The 18545-nt window shown below is 43.0% G+C and overlaps 1 protein-coding gene across 1 annotated transcript in view; it reads left to right on the forward strand.

Annotated features, from left to right (window-relative positions):
* The window catches only part of trpm4a (transient receptor potential cation channel, subfamily M, member 4a), a 47590-nt gene extending 29677 nt beyond the window's left edge, over positions 1 to 17913 (forward strand). The window contains exons 18-29 of the mRNA XM_083780130.1: positions 115 to 228; positions 636 to 682; positions 1131 to 1369; positions 2350 to 2465; positions 3729 to 3861; positions 7076 to 7250; positions 8847 to 9018; positions 10653 to 10834; positions 11188 to 11320; positions 12019 to 12091; positions 12492 to 12580; positions 16040 to 17913. Coding sequence (XP_083636256.1) covers positions 115 to 228; positions 636 to 682; positions 1131 to 1369; positions 2350 to 2465; positions 3729 to 3861; positions 7076 to 7250; positions 8847 to 9018; positions 10653 to 10834; positions 11188 to 11320; positions 12019 to 12091; positions 12492 to 12580; positions 16040 to 16070 — 1504 coding nt within the window. The 3' untranslated portion in view covers positions 16071 to 17913. The remainder of the gene's footprint in view (positions 1 to 114; positions 229 to 635; positions 683 to 1130; positions 1370 to 2349; positions 2466 to 3728; positions 3862 to 7075; positions 7251 to 8846; positions 9019 to 10652; positions 10835 to 11187; positions 11321 to 12018; positions 12092 to 12491; positions 12581 to 16039) is intronic.
* Positions 17914 to 18545: the final 632 nt, after the last annotated feature.

The raw sequence follows: 18545 nt of genomic DNA on the forward strand, positions 1-18545 counted from the left end.
TAATGTTGCTGTACTAGAGTAGAGTGAAAAACATTCTCCAAACAGGGATTAAAATTATATCACTGTTTTACCATCCTCTCTCTCTCTCTCTCTCTCTCTCTCTCTCTCTCTCAGGGAGCAGGAGGAGGACGTGAAGGTTGAGGTGCATCAGGGTCCGGGTCAAGACACAGACAGTCTGGACGGAATGAATGATGCCAGTGTCTTCTCTCTGGCTGACATTGTGAAGACGTAAACAAACACACACGCATGCACGCACGCACGCACGCGAGCGTGCACACACACACACACACACACACACACACACACACACACACACACGCACACACACACACACACACACACACACACACACACACACACACACACACACACACACACACCTACGTTTTATTATTTTATTTATTATTTTTATTATATATATCACTTGTTTCTTATGGAGTTCAAGTCAAGCTTTGCTTAAGTCAAATATAAATACCTTGGAATATCCAGTTGAAAAAAATGCAGGATATACAAAAACAATGTACAATGATGCCAAAGAAAGTCTCACACATAATAGTAATAGTAGTAATCTTTTCATGGACGTTTGTGATAATCATACTTTTTCTTTCTCTTGGATTCCTCTTATGGTGCCCCAGTCCGGAAGATAAAGACGAATATGACGCTGTCAGGGAAAATCTGAAAGGTATGTTCTTCTGAACGCTGCATGTCTTTTGCCCATGTTAATGATTTCAGGGGTACTCAAAGTGGGGTCGGGGGACTGTCTGAGACACTTTAGGTATAGAGATAACAATGAAACTCTGATAAAAATACACATTCTTGTATGTTCTCTAGTTGTATTTAAGTACATGTACAGTAATAATAGTGAAGATTAAGTATCTATATTTTAGCTGGGGAGCCCCTGGAACCCCGCCAATGACCTCTAGGGGTTCCCGTACCTCATGTTAATGACCACTGTTGTACTGTGTACCAGAATGAACAACTACAATACTGTACATTTTTCATTTACCTAAACGCCAACCCTCAGACATACATAACCTTTTAATGCTTTACTTCAAAGCTATCATTTCTGCAGTAGAGAGACCAAAGGGGAATCACCTAAATGTCCCTCCTCTCCTTACAAACTCTTGCAGGAGGCTCTTCCTCCACCGCCTCAGTCTCCAAGCGTCCGTTCGCCGTGCAGCGCTGGCGGCAGTTCTGGTTCGCGCCCGTCACCTCGTTCCTAGGCAACGTGCTGATGTACTTCCTCTTCCTGTGCCTGTTTGCTTACGTGCTATTGGTGGATTTCAAGCCCCCACCCGATGGCCCTACCAATCTGGAGTTTGTGCTGTACTTCTGGGTCTTCACCCTGGTGCTGGAGGAGATCCGACAGGTGGGTCCAAAATGAACCCTTACAGGTCCAGTACAGTTTCAGAGTTAAATTAACCCTTACAGGTCCAGGTTCAGAGTTAAATGAACCCTTACAGGTCCAGGTTCAGAGTTAAATGAACCCTTACAGGTCCAGGTTCAGAGTTAAATGAACCCTTACAGGTCCAGGTTCAGAGTTAAATGAACCCTTACAGGTCCAGTACAGTTTCAGAGTTAAATGAACACTGGGTTTTACTGTGCACATGTCCATTTGAACCACTTGGGGCTGGATAATATTTTTAATAGAGGTTCGGGCTGCTACTCGGCCCTCACACCTACAACTCATCCGCCAATCTGACTGATATATATGGAGATCTCTGTATGTGTCAGTCATTGATGACCAGCAGAGTCTTCTACTGACCAACCACCCTGTCATCAAATTATTGGCTCAGGAATGCGACAAAAACAAAAAGATCGCCATGAATTGAAGGCTTCATGGGGTGTGTAAATGATAGAATAGAATACGGTAGATAGATAAATACATTTTTAGGGGCGACTGTGGCTCAGGAGGTAGAGCAGGTCCTCCAATGATCCATGGGTCGGCGGTTCGAATCCCGGCTCCTCCTGTCTACATGTTGAAGTGTCCTTGGGCAAGACACTGAACCCAAAATTGCTCCCGATGTGCTGGTTGGTACCTTGCATGGCTTCTGCCGCAATCGGTGTATGAATGGGTGAATGTAATGCACAATCTATGTAAAGCGCCTTGGATAAAGGTGCTATATAAATGCACCATTTACCATTTTAGTGAAGCCATGTTATACTACTATTATAAAAATGTTTATACATTTTCAAACATATTTTAGAAAATGTCACCCCCCCCCCCCCATAAAAGAAGGGAAGGGATATTGATGTATTTGCCTATTTGGTCAAAGATATTGTGGTCATACGTACATGTATGGCCCCAGGCCCAGCCCCAGTCATAATGGTGTTGTTTGTGTCTCTCAGACCTTCTTTGTGGGCAGCACCACAGTGTTGCAGAGGATGAAGAACTACATCCAGGATATGTGGAATAAATGTGACCTGACGGCCATCGTGCTCTTCGCTGTGGGCCTCGTGTGCAGGTGAGGCTCTCTCAGTATGGCTCTGGGAGACGCTGCTGTCCGTTTGAAACCTTGTCCTAAACCGTTCCTGTTTTTATTTTGTAATTTTTTAACCCATTCTGACCTGAGATCAGATTCATACGAGGTTTCCGCCGGACACACACTGGTCTGATGAACCCATTCTGACCTGAGATCAGATTCTAAAAATGTCAGTCGCTCTTCGATTTAAAAAAAATAGCAGACCTACAAGCTCGTATCGCGCCACTCGGTGGCGCGATATGAGCTTGTAGATCTGCTATTTTTAAATAGCTAAAGCATAACATGATGCTGACACCAAAATGGGTGCCCGTTCAGAATGGGTTAAGATGTTTTTTTGCGGCTTACGCCTTTTATTGGTTTTTTGAAGGGACAGACAGTAGGCTGACAGGAAATGGGAGAGAGATGGGGGAAGACATGCAGTAAAGGCCGTGTCGGGCTCGGGAGTCGAACCCGCGGCACACTGCGACTGGATTACCAGTCGGGTGCTATGTCAGTCGTTCTTCGATTTTTCAAAAATAGCAGACCTACAAGCTCGTAGCGCGCCACTCGGTAGATCTGCTATTTTTCAATAGCTAAAGCATAACATAATGCTAACACCAAAAGGGATTCCCGCCCAAAATGGGTTAAGATTTAAAATAGTACAAATAGCAGATCTATGAGCTTATAGGTCTTCTATTTCATTACTTTTGTGTGACATTTTTGTAAGATGAAGTAGAGCTTTCATTGTTGAAAAAGAAAAACACAAAAAGTTGAAAGAATGGAGATGCAAGGTCTCTGCAATATACTGATGTCTCACGCCGAACAGAGCCAATCGGCTTGTAGATCAGTGTGCAACACCATCATGCATTGAAGCATACTGGTAAACATTAGAGTTAATATGAATGTCGCGAAATACACTGGTCAGGTCAATTCTGATGGCAGCCATGATCTGACATTGATTCAATCACAGTAAGGCCAGGTTGTGTGTTGTAACCCCTTTACAATTACAACACACAAAGGGAGATAAAAATAACTAAAAAAAAAGTTACATTTTGTGGCTGTTTTAAATCATATTAAATAAACAAATAAGTGAATTTGTGAATGTGTTCATTTGTGAAGAGGGAACCCAAAATAGTTATTCACACATTATAGATTAGTTGTGTATTCTGCCCTACAAAGTGCAGTAACTACGAACAAAGGTTTTACTGTGTCTGTGTCTGTGCATGCGTGCGTGTGTGTGTGTGCGTGCCTGCGTGTGTTGTGCAGGATGTTCCCTTCGTCTTATCATTTTGGACGAGCGATAATGGCTCTGGACTACATGGTCTTCACACTGCGTCTCATCCACATCTTCGCTATCCACAAACAGCTGGGACCCAAAATCATCATTGTGGGCAAAATGGTGAGTTGAATTCATCCTGCAAGTACAGCTGAGGGACAGCGTCAACCCGCCGTTCCACTGAGCCCTGCGTGTAGTTTGCAGACTCAAAGGTCACTCATACAAATCCTTAGTGTTATTTTAACTCTGAGAATGTACTGAAAAAGGAAAAAACCCTTTTCTTGGTTTCTGTTTTCAAATGCAGTTGAAAGGTTTATTAATAGGGAATCACGTTTCGGTCTGTGATTTTCATCTAGCTGTCTTTATAACTCTGAGAATGTACACATGTAACCAGATGGACCCTTCCCGGTCCATTTGCTTACATTTGTACATACTGTATAGCTTTGTGTGGATTCTACAAACTTGCCGCTGCCTCAATGTTTCAGTCGCACGCAAAGAATACTCATGGTTTTCTCACAGCATGTAAACAAACTGTACATGATAACAACACATTGAACGCTTTTCTCTTTTTAAGATATTTTTTTGCGGCTTACGCCTTTTATTGATTTTTGAAGGGACAGACAGTAGGCTGACAGGAAACGGGAGAGAGATGGGGGGATGACATGCAGTAAAGGCCGTGTCGGGTCCGGGAGTCGAACCCGCGGCATACTGCGACTGGATTACCAGTCCGGTGCCCAGACCGTTACGCTACGGCCTGGGCCGCTTTTCTCTTGTTAAGCACAGTGCCACACTTACTACATCATTGCATTCTGTAACTAGAAAAAGTGCCCTTCTGGGCACAGGTCTCCACCAGGATAGGAATGTAGGACATTGCAGCTTGCCTTCATCTGGTGGTTGGATAAAAGGGCAACAAAAGTAAATTATCCACAGATCCGTGCAGTTAGAGGTAAAAACACTTTTCGGCCAGTTATAGCGCCACCTTGAGGCTGAGTTGAAATTGTTCATGTGGCATTTCGTCCTCGGCCTAGTGGGAATGTGCGTGCACAATTTCACGGAAATCACGCGATGTGTTCATGATTTGCAGCATTTTGTTTGAAACTGAGCACTCCTGTGAACTTTGGAAGCCAATCTTAACCAATCAGGATGGAGTCTGAGAAATCTGAAAGACCGGTTTCGTTGAATGGCTCTAGAGAGACTGTGTACCAATTTGCGCGATGTTTGGACAAAATCTGTAGGTGTACTGTGCAAAAACTTGTTTTGCACAAAGCGGCCTCCTTGTGGCGCTATAACAGGCCGTTCTGGAAAGTTTGGGGCAGAAGTTCATCGTTGGCATCCAGGGAGTGTGTGTGCAAAATTTGGCATCGACCGGGTTAACGGTGGCCGAGATTAGCTGCTCACGGACACACACACGGACACACGGACGGACACACGGACGGACGGACGGAGTGCAAAACATACTCTCCCCCCATGCCTTCGGCCTGGTGGAGACAATAACCAAGTGTACTTGTTTGGGAAGAAGTTCATGAATGACCACCTATGCTCCACAAAGGGCAACAGGGTTTGAGTCAAGTAAGTCAGTACTTCTTTGGGAGACTGGATTTCATTATGGTACAGTACAATATGGTAATATGAATTATACCACTAGAGGGCCTGTGAGGAAGAATCCCCCCTGGGCATGAAAGCACCCTTGGCCCAGGGGCATATATGACTAGTGTCAATGTATAATCTGGGCATATTGTGCCATGATGCCACTTGTTTACAGTGTAAATCATTGTATCCACAACTTTATCAGAATGTAAACGATTATAGAAATGAAACACTAGTTCGGTTGCGACTCGAGTTTAGAACCCAATCAACAAAAATAATCACATCTCTGGGTTGTCTTTCTATAGGTTGGTTCCAGCAAAATGTGTTAATACGGCGTCACAATATAATTGTAACCACTTTATCAATTTGTTTATGGTGTTGGCTATTGTGTCTTACATGTTTTAACCCATTTTGGGCGGGAACCCCTTTTGGTGTTAGCATTATGTTATGCTTTAGCTATTGAAAAATAGCAGATCTACAAGCTCATAGGTCATCTACGAGCTTGTAGGTCTGCTATTTTTGAAAAATCGAAGAACGACTGACAGAAACATAGTAGCAACGCTTGGACTTTCTGAACACACTGTCAGATCGTTATGTTGTCTTGTTTACACCTCCAATCGGCTGACGTGCCACATTGATATTAATAGCGAGAGTGATGAGAGCTGTCATAAATCCATCTTTACATCTGAGAATTGTACTTAGGATAATAATACTGTTTGGAGTTAAGAAATGCATGTCGTGAAGCATCAGATTTGTTTTGCTGCACATGGGGCCAGCTGTCTTATGGTATCCAGCGGAGAAAAATTACAAAAATAGCCAAGTTTGCCCAGGATACTGACACTGCTAGGCTATATGTTGCTAGTGAATGATGTCCTCGCATGCCACAACGACGATGATGCATGTAACGTGAACACTAGCTGTGTGTGCAAAATGCGGCGAATGGATATTTTGCAGAGTAGCTGGTTATACGATCTAATAATGTAGCGTTGGCGTTCGAGCAATACCCTGAGACTGTATCAGATCCACATCATATCCACTCATATCCAGGAGCCCTCCCCCCCAGTAAAGTACAATAAAATACAGTAAGCTTAATTGCGCCAATTGTACGTCATAGAGGACATTAAATATTTTGTCTGATAAACTGCAAAATATTATCTATTGATTATTTTTGTATCGATTACTAGACACTAGAGGTGTGTTTTATATTATTTTCTTTTTCAAATGAACATTTAAATGTTGGATTTCTATAATCATTATAATCGATAAGTCTGAATAACTGCTGCAGTGACTGTTGACTTCATGGTAAGTTTATGCTGTACTGTACTGTATTTATTTTAAATACATGCCTGTGTATTGTGTGTGTATATTGAACATTATCTGTAGTTATATGTCACAAGTACTAAAGCCTAGAAGTAATTACCACCAATAATCGGACTGATTCGGACACACAAAAGAAACCCCCCATGTTTAATAATGGACTGTCCCATGCTCTGTCGATTATTGTTCATAGATTAACTTGCTTAGTTCCATAATTAATTATTGCAGCTCTTTTGCAGAACAACTCATGGAATCAAATAGTAGTTTAATCCACATTGCGTGACGTTTAGTTTAGAAATGGCAGATAGCTCTGTGATGTTGTGATGAAGAAGTGTATTCTCAACTTATACTCAGTTTCGCTTGCCAATAGCAGGTCTACAAGCATCACTGTGTCAACGCCTCTCTCTCTCTTTCTCTCTCTCTCCCCCCTCAGATGAAAGATGTGTTCTTCTTCCTCTTCTTCCTGGGGGTGTGGCTCATGGCCTATGGGGTGGCCAATCAAGCGCTTCTGTACTCGTACGACCCCCGCCCCATCTGGATCTTCCGCAGAGTCTTCTACAGGCCATACCTCCACATATTTGGTCAGATCCCCATAAACGAAATGGACGGTGAGTCGCTCACTCTGCCCCTCACCCCGGTACCTTTTCGGTTTCTGCCTGAGTGTATTTTACTTATTGTTAACTTGCCTCCGAGTTACGGAGGTAACGCCCAGTATTTGTACACTCTCAGGGTTCACACCACCTGAGACACTCACCTGAAACACTCATTTATTTATTGTCATTGAAAGTCGAACAAAATACAAATTTTGAAGTCGACTAAAAACAGGAAGGGAAAAAGTATATCCACAGGAATTATTTTGGATAGACACTTCAGCCTACAATATTCAAGCAAGATAAATATTTCCATATTACACCATTATTGTACATGCACATCCTCTCTCCAAAGTTAAACATCAAACTACCTCAGTGGCTCACTGTTATGGCCCTGTGGGTCATAATGTGTATATATCCCTGTGTTGCTCTGTCTTTTTCCCTCAGTGTTTGTGTGAATGAGTGAGGAGTGACTGATAGAGGATCAGCTGGGGTGAATGTGGGATGAGTAGTGGTTGTGTGAGTAGACTGAGTGGTGTATGCATGTGAGTGGCTAACTACCAGGTGGACATAGCTGGGGATTGGTTCCTCTGACCAGGCTCACCTATAAAGCTGCCTGTTGTCAGTACTTCTGATGTCTTCCTTCTAGCCAAGTTCCATGCACCAGCACTATGTCAGTTTTTAGCTTTGTGATACATTTAATACATTGGGTAATGTAGGGGTGTGGGGCCTCTTCTTGTGTCAGTTGCTTTGTCATTTGTTTTCCGTTTGTTTTGTTTGGCCAGATATTTGTATTTTGGTTTCCTTTTTGCTAGTTAAGAGTATGAGTTATTATTATGTTCTGTGAATTGGAAACTATGGTCCCCACCCTGAGGTATTGTACACTGCAATGCATTTTATCTTGAATAAATCCTACAGCCATAGGATTTTAACCATGTGTGGCCTGACTGAATTTGGGAACTGGGTAGGAGGGAGTCCATTTTAATGTTGCGACCCAAGGTTGCCCTAGACTGGGTTGTAATATGGGGGCTCGTCGAAGCTTTGTTAAACCTGTGTTTGGTAAGTTCACATCTTGTATTTCTGGTTGGCAGTATTGTATTTTTTTTTAATGTAGTGACTTTGATTTGGAACTTTTCAATATGAAAGTGGCATTGAGTGGTAAAGTTAAAAGTGCTCATGATCAAGAAGCTGGGGGAGGGGTTTGTGGCACTTTTTCTCACAACTGCAGGGGTGGGGTTGGGAACAGCTGAGGTGGAGCACTTTGCCTGCCCTGCTTATGGTGACTGTGCACCCACTCCCAAAAATCCTCTTAGTACACCAAGGGATGTTTGCTGACAGGCGGGGTCAGGGAAATGGAGGTGGGAGATGGGGGGCCTTGCACTTCGAAGTGACAGTTGTTGTTCCCCTAGTTTTGCTCCGCAGTAGTGGCGAGTCACACAAAAACCTAGTATGATCCTCAGGAGGGCTTCATTTGTGAGCAAACAAATTTAATAATGTCAAGACACTTTCAAAGATGGGAGTGGGCTTTCTTTAATTGGCCACCCACCCACCCACGCTAAAAGGATCTGGATAGAAGTGTGTGAATTAACCAACCTGCTCTCTGTCTCCCTGTAGCTGACAAGCTGAATGACCCGAACGTAAACTGCACCCACGACCGAGCGCTGATCGAGGCCGGGTGGGAGCCATGCATGGACACCTACGCTAACTTTGTGGTCGTCCTCCTGCTGGTCATTTACCTCCTGGTCACCAACATCCTGCTGGTCAACCTGCTCATCGCCATGTTCAGGTATACAGATGCCACCTCCGTCGCCGTGCGGCAGCTCAGAGATTCCTTGCAAAGCATAGCGGAAGCATGAGTGGAAGCTTGCCAAGCCACGTGTGTCACAGAGCGGATGTTCGGGTCTGACAAGTCCCGGAAAAGATATGTTGTGATTGGTCAGTATTCACTTGAGTGGCAGCATGGCTGCCACTCAAGGCGCACTTCCGGCGCAGAGTGTAAATTGTTCCGCCCTCGACACACGACACACATGGCCCGTCGACACACATGGCTCCAACGAACTGCAGCGGCCAGTGAGGCATCTATATTTTTTTATATACAGCTTTTGTCCCCACGCGTCTCAATATTTGCCATTGACACTGAAAGGAGAAATTAGGTCAAATATCCACTAAAGATGACATAATTTAACCAACCAATTCAGTTGTTCATGAGATGATGTATAATAATAATAATTGTCACGGGGCAACCCGTGCCCTATATATATATATACACATGAAACTGTTTCCTATAACAGGCAAGGACTATTGTTTTAACCTTTATTGAAATTGTAATCACTGCTTGGTTAGTTGTCTCTCCTGCACTGCTGGTGGCATTTCCCTTGATGAGGAAGGGGCCAAGTGCTATGCAGGAGAGGGGTGTTTCTCTTGATGCGTTGAGTAATTGTCATTGAGTGTTCATTCTGTTTTATACTTGTTTAATTGTAACACATTATTTAGAATGTTTAGGTGTCAAGCTGTTATTTATGGAAGTATTTATATTGGAAGTATTTATTGAGAAGAAATAGTGCTAATTGATTCTGTGTCCTGTGGTAGGATCCACTTCTATTTAAGGGAGGCTGCAGGGACAGAGAGGTTAGTTGGATGTATGCATTGACACTGATAACATCCCTGAGGGAGAGCTACAGGGTCCTGTGTGATCAGGGTACAGCCTGAAGAGAGCTCTCATCCTGTTTGGGGTTTGTTAAGGAGTGTTGCCTAAGTATTTATTTATCTTTTTGTCCTTTATTTCGTTGCCAGTATTAGTTTGCTATTGATAATTATTGCACTGAACAATTCTGTACGACTGGACTTTTGGTGGAGGAGTTTGGGGAGAATAAACGCCCTTAACTACCATTCCTGACTGTTCTTGGAGCCTTGGCCGTTCGGGCAACTTCACAATAATAATAATAATAAGCTTTATTTATACAGCACCTTTCATACAGGGTTGCAGTTCAAAGTGCTTCACAGGCAGGACATACATCAAGTGCTTTACAGTTAGGTCATATAGGTTAGATCAAACACAATACAAGACGGGGCAGCGGTGGCCGAACGGTTTGCGGAGCGGTCTTGATACCGGAAGGTCGCCAGTTCGAATCCCCGGACCGGCACGTTAAAATTACCACCGCTGAAGTGCCCTTGAGCAAGGCCTAAACCCCTACCATGAAATGTTCTATGAGCAGGGTGTGGCTGTAATCAAGCATCTCGAGCTTAGTCCACTTCCCTGGGTAAACAAAGAACTTTGCTTTGCTTTGGTTTGACAGTGAATGTGCATGAAGTCAGACATCGAGATAAAGATAGGCATGAGAATGTATGATGATGATGATAAGAGCGCCCCTCACTTCACACGGGTGTTAATATCTATGTTTCCTGCTTCCTGTTCCGCAGCTACACCTTCTCTAAGGTGCAGGAGCACAGCGACACCTACTGGAAGTTCCAGCGCTACAACCTGATTGTGGAGTACCACTCCAGGCCCTGCCTGGCTCCGCCCTTCATCATACTCTCCCACCTCCATCTCTTCATCAAGAGGCACATCCGACGCATCCCCTCTGTCAAGATCAGTCACTTTGGTGAGAGACGGCGCTGTGTGTGTGTGTGTGTGTGTGTGTGTGTGTGTGTCAGATTGAAGTAGCTAGTGTAGGACAGGTGTTCTCAACCTTTTTGCCTTGGGACCCCCGGAAAATGCTTTGGCCATGTCTCCTTGTACTGTACTGTAGTCTGTTTTCAGAAGAATGAGATTGTGCTTTACTTCTAGATTATTTTATGATCTTTCATACATGTGTTGTGTTCTGCCTCATCACTAACCAAAGATAGGGGGAGAACATTTTTTAATGAACGAGTCTTACTCGTCAAATGGAATTGGTGAATTAACTCCGCATTCTTAACAATCCCTGTCCTCGTCCTCTTTCTCTCTCCTGTCCAGTTCTGGAGCTGCGCGGCAGGAAGGCCAGCCGTCTCAACACGTGGGAGGCCATCCAGAAAGAGATCCTGCTCACCGCTCAGAACAAGCGGTACCGCGAGAGCGATGCGGCGCGGCTCAAACGCACCTCTGTCAAGTACATCACTTTGTACACCTATTAATACTGTTGGCCTCTTGCCAGTTTCCTATGCTGTTAAAGCCTGAGTGTTCATTTTTATTTGACTGTGTATAAATGGGAAACACATGGACCCACAAAGCAGTGATAGACGGGTTTCATCTGTCTTATCACCAGTTATGATTGATTGATGAGTGAGTGGGGGATTATAGAACAATAATGTTACGGATACTTTTATTTATGCTAATAATAAACTTCATAACTACTGTATACTATAGTAATCCCCATGTTGTTATCAGTTATCTTCTCTTATCTTATAATTGAATAAATCAATCATCTTGATCTATATCCTACCATCCATATGCCATTATAAATGTATAATTTTGCATACTATAAGCAGTAGCGTTGTGTTGATCTGCAGAACACTGATTCACTTGTAAGATCTTTATATTTATCTACTTTGTTATTTGCGGTGATGTCGCTAAGTATTAACATTTCTGTAGTGGGTGGGCACACTACACTCACAGTCAAATCCTGAGTGTTCATTTAACTCTGTAGGTTCTGTAACTCCGGGAGGGTACAAATGCAACCGCCATTTTTTGCATCTGTACCCTCTCTGAGTTAAATTAACACGGAGGCGTTTACAGTGCACGGGAGCAGCGGTGACCTGAGTTGATCCGGGGGAATGAGTGACAGAGCGACATGTTTTTTTTCCACAGGGTGGACAGTGTCCTGAAGCAGATGTCGGAGATCCGCGACCACGACCGGCGGCTGAGAATGCTGGAGATCGAGGTCAGTGTGGGATCGCACGCCGCACTTTTCCTGTCCACGTGGCACCATGCCTCGCGTTCCAGTGATCCTAACCGAGGCCTTTACTGCATATGTGCAGAAATATATATGTCTGTGTGAGTGGCGGAGAGAGAGAGAGAGAGAGAGAAAGAGAGAGGTAGAGAGAGTGTTTATGTATGTACTGTATGTGTGGGGAGGGGTTTCTTACAGTGGCTGTTTTTTCTTTACATATGAACTGCAGCTGTCGTGCCTGCCAGCTCAGCACTGCTCTGAGCCACCGTCAGTCATCCAGCTCTACATGAGCTTGTAGATTGGCTGTATTCTGCGCACGACACAGGCATGCGATTTAGTATGAATCAAACTTCTGCATCTCGCTCTCTCTCCGTCTCTCTCTCTCTCTCAGACGGAGTACTGCTGCAACGCCCTCTCCTGGATGGTGGAAGCCCTGTCTCAGAGTAACCTGATCAAGACCACACGCCAGCCTCCCCAGAGGTAACGAGAGCAGCTCTTTTCAGGGTGTTTCACCGCAGATCAGGCTAAAGTTAGACATACATACTGTACGTGATGTTGAGGTTAGTCTTAGGCATAGTCTCTGAGGTTATGATTGCGGTTAGGCATAAGGCATTTTAGGGGCAGTCCCTGGGCCAAACACCATGAAAAGTCCCCAGAGTTAACACTGTCATCCAAACCTTGCCTGTACTGTACTGTACTGTACTGTACTGTACTGTACTGTACTGTACTGTACTGTACTGTACTGTACTGTACTGTACTGTACTGTACTGTACTGTACTGTGCTGTGCTGTGCTGTGCTGTGCTGTACTGTACTGTATTGTACTGTACTGTACATGGAGTTTGATTAAGAAATCAAAAAAATGATCTGTCCAGAGATGATCGAATGTTTTTGAGGGGCACTAGCCCCTCCTATATTCAGCTATAGTAGTAGCTGTGTATAGTCTTACACAAATGATATGATGCATATAAGATATAAAAGGCGCCCTTCACTTCACACAGGTGTGATTTTTTTAGGGGTGCTAGCCCCTTCTATAAACAGCTTTTGTGCCGACACGTCTCAAGATTTGCCATTGACAATGAAAGGGGAATTCCGGTCAAATAAAATAAATCTTGTCCCCGCCCCTCTCAGAATTCCGCTAAATATGATGTAAATTTAGGGGTAGACATTAAGGGAAATTTGCCACTAGCCCTACTATTGCTACTGGTCCAGGAACATTACTTTTGAATCGAAAAATAACAGTGAAGTTAAGAATTGTCCCTCATGTGATGGGCTCACAGAACGCTATGATGTAATTAACCAAACAATTTTACAAAATCATTACAAAACACCAGTACCACAGAAAAGTGAACTTAGGTGTTATGGTTAGGGCTTTTTTTTGGGCATTCATTTTACTGGCCCAAGTGGGCAAGTGGAAGGTGCATTCTGCTAAATAGTACTTCCGGGCCACCGGGCCATTTATAATGTCTATCCCTGATTATTTAATTAAACATCAAAACATTAAACGCCATTGACATTGAATTGTAAAGGAGCAAATCGGCTAAGCAATCACATGTTGGTGGGAGCGCTTGACCAATAAGGGACCGCCTTATGTACTGTACCTTATGTAGCAATCTCCGCTAACATAAATTGATGTACGATGACAAGAGCGCCCCTCATTTCACAGGTGTGATTTTTATACATTAACTGCCCTGCTAGTAAATGTAATGGCTACAGTAGTGTTGACTGTGTGACAGTCGACAGTGGGTGTTATGTAGCAGGTAACCATAGACATGTAAGCACTCAGCATGGCTGTAACCTTAGCGACACAAATCTGTCATCGCCACACGCTTAACATCCATCTGTGTATATTGAGATGCTAAATCTACCTGTCTAAATATACCAAAAATATATAAGTTCTTAGAACTTCTTACAAATATCCAATAATCAAAACCCAAACCCAAAAGGAAATATTTCCAGTGGCGGCCCTGAAGCTCATCCGTAGGGTTACATGAAGATACAGATACAGAAGTATTTCATGTTTATTATACAGTAAGTATGTATGCGAGGTGTTTCATTTTGTTTGGGGGAACCCATGATGTGTAAGACAGTGGTTCCCTATGGAGACACAAAGAGTCTCCAGCTGGTCATCCAATTATTGGCTTAAGCCAACTCCACATTGCACAGATTCGTGCACATTGCACAGATTCGTGCACATTGCACAGATTCGTGAACATTGCACAGATTCGTGCACATTGCACAGATTGCGATTTTGGGTCGGCAGCTCCCGTCGCTTGCCGTCCATATTGCCTTGCCGACGCGTCGGAACCCGTTGATGAAGAACCGAACATGTTCGGTCGGCTGTCGACCCTCGGTAGCCGACGCTTCTCTACTGTCTGCTCGTCAGACTCGTCATGTTTCAGTGCTGACTACTCGTGCAGTGTGAACTACTAGACACCATGATTATTCTCAATGTCGACTCTCAATTCATATACCAATTGATCAACTCCAAAGCAACTAAACTGTTTTGTTGCGGGTGCAGGATGCATTGCAGAGGCTCCAGTTTGGTGACAAGCTAGCTTGCCAGATTCTGTGAGTGAAACAAGCAACCAGTTTCACCAGTTTCACCACTTGAGCCCTATTACATCCGCTATTTTCAGAAAGAATCATGAAAGCAAGCCCAAATAAGCAACTACACTTATAATAAGCCCAAACTAAAGCAACGGGCAACTATGAAAGTTAAGCTATGTACTATAGCTAAAATATACTATAAGCTATTGGAACAAGCTCCCACTGTACCTTCGTCAGGCAGCCTCTGTAGACATTTTTAAAGCTCAGCTCAAGACCCACTTCTACAACATTGCCTTTAATTGATCTTTTATTTTTTATTTTTCATGTCCTCACTGTAACTGCTTGTTTTTTAATGTCGTTGCCTTGCTTTTCTTTTATTCTCCATTGTTCTGTAAAGCACTTTGAGCTGCATTTCATGTCATGAAAGGTGCTATACAAATAAAGTTTTATTATTATTATTATTATTATTATTATTATGTTACAGGAAGACTAGCCCAAAGTCACTACTGCGCTACAGGCTGCTTTTTGCAATTTGCATGGGAAGAAATAATGTTTTGTCGTTGCTGATTAAAAAACGCTAGTCTGACAGTTTTAAGTCTTTGACTAGTCTGAACAAGTTTGCTTGGTGTGGACTGTGGAGTCACCTTTAAGAAACAAAAACTATCCATGAATTCAAGTCCACTCAATAAATCCCTTTAAGATGACTTATTTCAGAGCTTTTAAATGCTTGCAACAGATTATACCACTAGGGGGCTGGTCCCACAGATATTTGCAAGTGGACCCCCAAATAATTGGCAAAACAGTAAGACTTTATTGATAACATTAATTAACATTAATATAAAAACCTTAATGTAACTGTAAAACATCATTCCGACTGTCTTTAAAACCAATTAATTTTCATTGTGATACTGATAAATAAAAACTTGCACGTCAATCAAGCAAATATTGCTGTTAACCTGTTCATCTGGTTGGAGAGAGGCTAAATCTTTTGGCTCAAAATAAATCTTCCCTTAAGTTTTATTTACAGAGTGTCTTATATTAGACTGTTCTGCTAAAGGATGTCACTTTCATCACTGCTTTTAGTGTGGATTTTCACATACGGGAATACCGCTCTGTGCAGCTGTTAGCACGCACGCACGCACGCACACACACACACACACACACACAGCACACACACACACACACACACACACACACACACACGTTTTATGTCATAGCTATTTGCTATTTATGTCATAGTGTTTTGGCATGAGGAAAACAAGCAGGTTTAATGTTTGAAAGTTGAAGTTTGAGAATGCTCTTGAGCAATCATTACCATGTATTCTGAAGCTTACACTTAAAGGCTTAACACGTGCTATCTTTGGTAACTAAAATATATTTTTGTCTTGTAGATCTGACTCTACTTACTCTCCAACACCCTGACCCTCTGAAATCCAGGAGATCGGCATACCCACACACACACACGCGCGCGCGCGTGCGCATACACACACACACACACACACACACACACACACACACACACACACACACACACACGTGCAGTGCAGAGTTTACTCAGGGACAGCGAATGTCCAAGAATGTCATAGAGAGACTACCTGGTCTGTATCATTCCAAATGTTACTGTGATAGTGTGAATTACTTCCATTTTCAATTGTATGTTTCACGTTAAGGTCATACTCTGTAGGATTGTCTTTTTGGTAGTTTGGCGACACCATGTGGTGAATTTGCGTCCCATCAAGTGTGTTTTATTCACACTATTGTGTAATTCATGAATCTCAGTCATGTCTTTCTGTATCTCTTATGCCCATATATGGAGATGCCTGAACTTAATCCAGTTGGTGCATCATGCTGTACATGACTGCCGTCATAGACTGGTACTCTGATATCTATGATATCTATGAATGCAGTATGTCTGTAATCTACGTAACTCGAGAACTGTTCGCCCCACCGACTTCAAATTTGACACACACATTCCACTGTCCACACCACCACAGGGTGAGTCCCGGCCTTGAGTCGGTCGCACCCACGGTTGTCCAGAACTGCCACAAAAGGCCTCTGCCCGGGCTCTGGACAGGGCCCCTGCTCAGGCTCCATACTGTACATGGAGCTGACCTGACATCAGCATAGACTGCATATTTGGGCATGCCTGACAAAGAACTCCATATATGGGCATAAAAGGGACACAGACATAACCAGAAATGCACTCTGTCGAGGTGCCTCTACGAACTTACGATCAGCCCCTCTATAAAATATATATACCTACCTTGAAGCGTATCTTAGTTACGTCACCGTCAACAGCCACTAAGGGACCACCATTCTTACCGACATACATACATGTATACATACATATTATGTATGTATACATGTATGTATGTCGGTGGTGTTGTATGTCGGTGGTGTTGGGTAGGTATGTATTACATACCCACCCAACATTGAAACATATCTTAATTACATCAACAGCCAATTATAACCACGCATACCATGCATACCACTTTTGTAACAGACGACCACAGTACTTGTGCACTCTGCTTGCGCAAGTAATAGCTGGGTGGGGCATGCATTTCCAACTTGCATCGTTTTAAGTAGGCCAGTGCCTAACGGGCACCGCTCTAGTAAGAGACAATGCGCTAAGTGCTTTAATTGACACTTTGGGTACTGAGTACTGACGTCATAGTTCATCCAGTAGTGCCCACTGACAATGGGTTCCAGCTTATCATATTTCTTGTTACAGCTGGCTTATGTTATATATATACATATATATATAGATATATAGATAGATAGATGTGGAATGTTTATTGTGAAACATTATCCAGTTACACTTATAAAAACGAATCCTACAGAGTAGGTATGACCTTAAAACCAAAATGAGTGAAATGTTTTTAGAGTTTTAAATTGAATATGTTCCGAAAATGACAAAAAGTGCAATCAATAAATTGTCAGCCCCTTGAGGCAGTTAGACAAAATGCAATATTGATACGAGAAATATTTCTCCCTCCACTTGAACTGTTGTTGTAGGACTTGTCTTGTATGAGGGGGTGTGAAAAGATACAAACTGTAATCTTTGTAAAAGAACAGTGTGTAAATATTGAAAGTATTTTTTACCACTTTAGCCCCCCCCCCCCCCAGACTACATTTTCTTGCATGATTTGTATAATATATATTCATAAGTTGTTTGGAGGAGGATCAATATTTGTATAGCCTACTTTTGTTGGCTCTTCTATGTATTCTGATATGCATTGTTTTAATAAAAATGTTCAATGACCTACAGTGGCACGTTTTATCGCTTTCAGACATGGATCAAATCCTGTAGTCTTGGCATAATATTGAGCATTTGTTTATATGGACTTGGTCCCCTACTTTTTCCCTACATCAAACCTCTTAGCTGAAAATATCCAATCTACAAGCACATTAAAGCACAAGAGCTTATTTCCATTGTAGTGGTCCTGAGTCTGACATTAATACTCCCTCCATAGGAAATGCATGATTTAACAAAAACAACGTGGACAGCCAGTGTGTGCACACAATCCACACATTGGTTGTTGTTTCAATGAAACCTTCATACAACTTCAAAAAGCAACTTGCCAGGACTCAAGTCCTTGAGTGTGGAGGACCCACCGTTTTCCCCTCACCCCTACAAATGTGGGTTCTTATGAAATAATGTGTTATTTTATTTGCACTAATTAATGGATATGTTGTAGCCTGGTAAACCACCACGGTCACGTTTAATTTGCTGAAATCAAATGAAATGTGATTTCCATGACCGGGGTAGTACAGGGTGACCGGGGTATTACCAGGTGACCGGGGTAGTACCAGGTGACCGGGGTAATACCAGGTGACCGGGGTAGTACCAGGTGACCGGGGTAATACCAGGTGACCGGGGTAGTACCAGGTGACCGG

The sequence above is a fragment of the Protomyctophum parallelum genome (genome assembly GCF_964188405.1).
Source record: "Protomyctophum parallelum genome assembly, chromosome: 13".
Classification (NCBI taxonomy): Eukaryota; Metazoa; Chordata; class Actinopteri; order Myctophiformes; family Myctophidae; genus Protomyctophum; species Protomyctophum parallelum.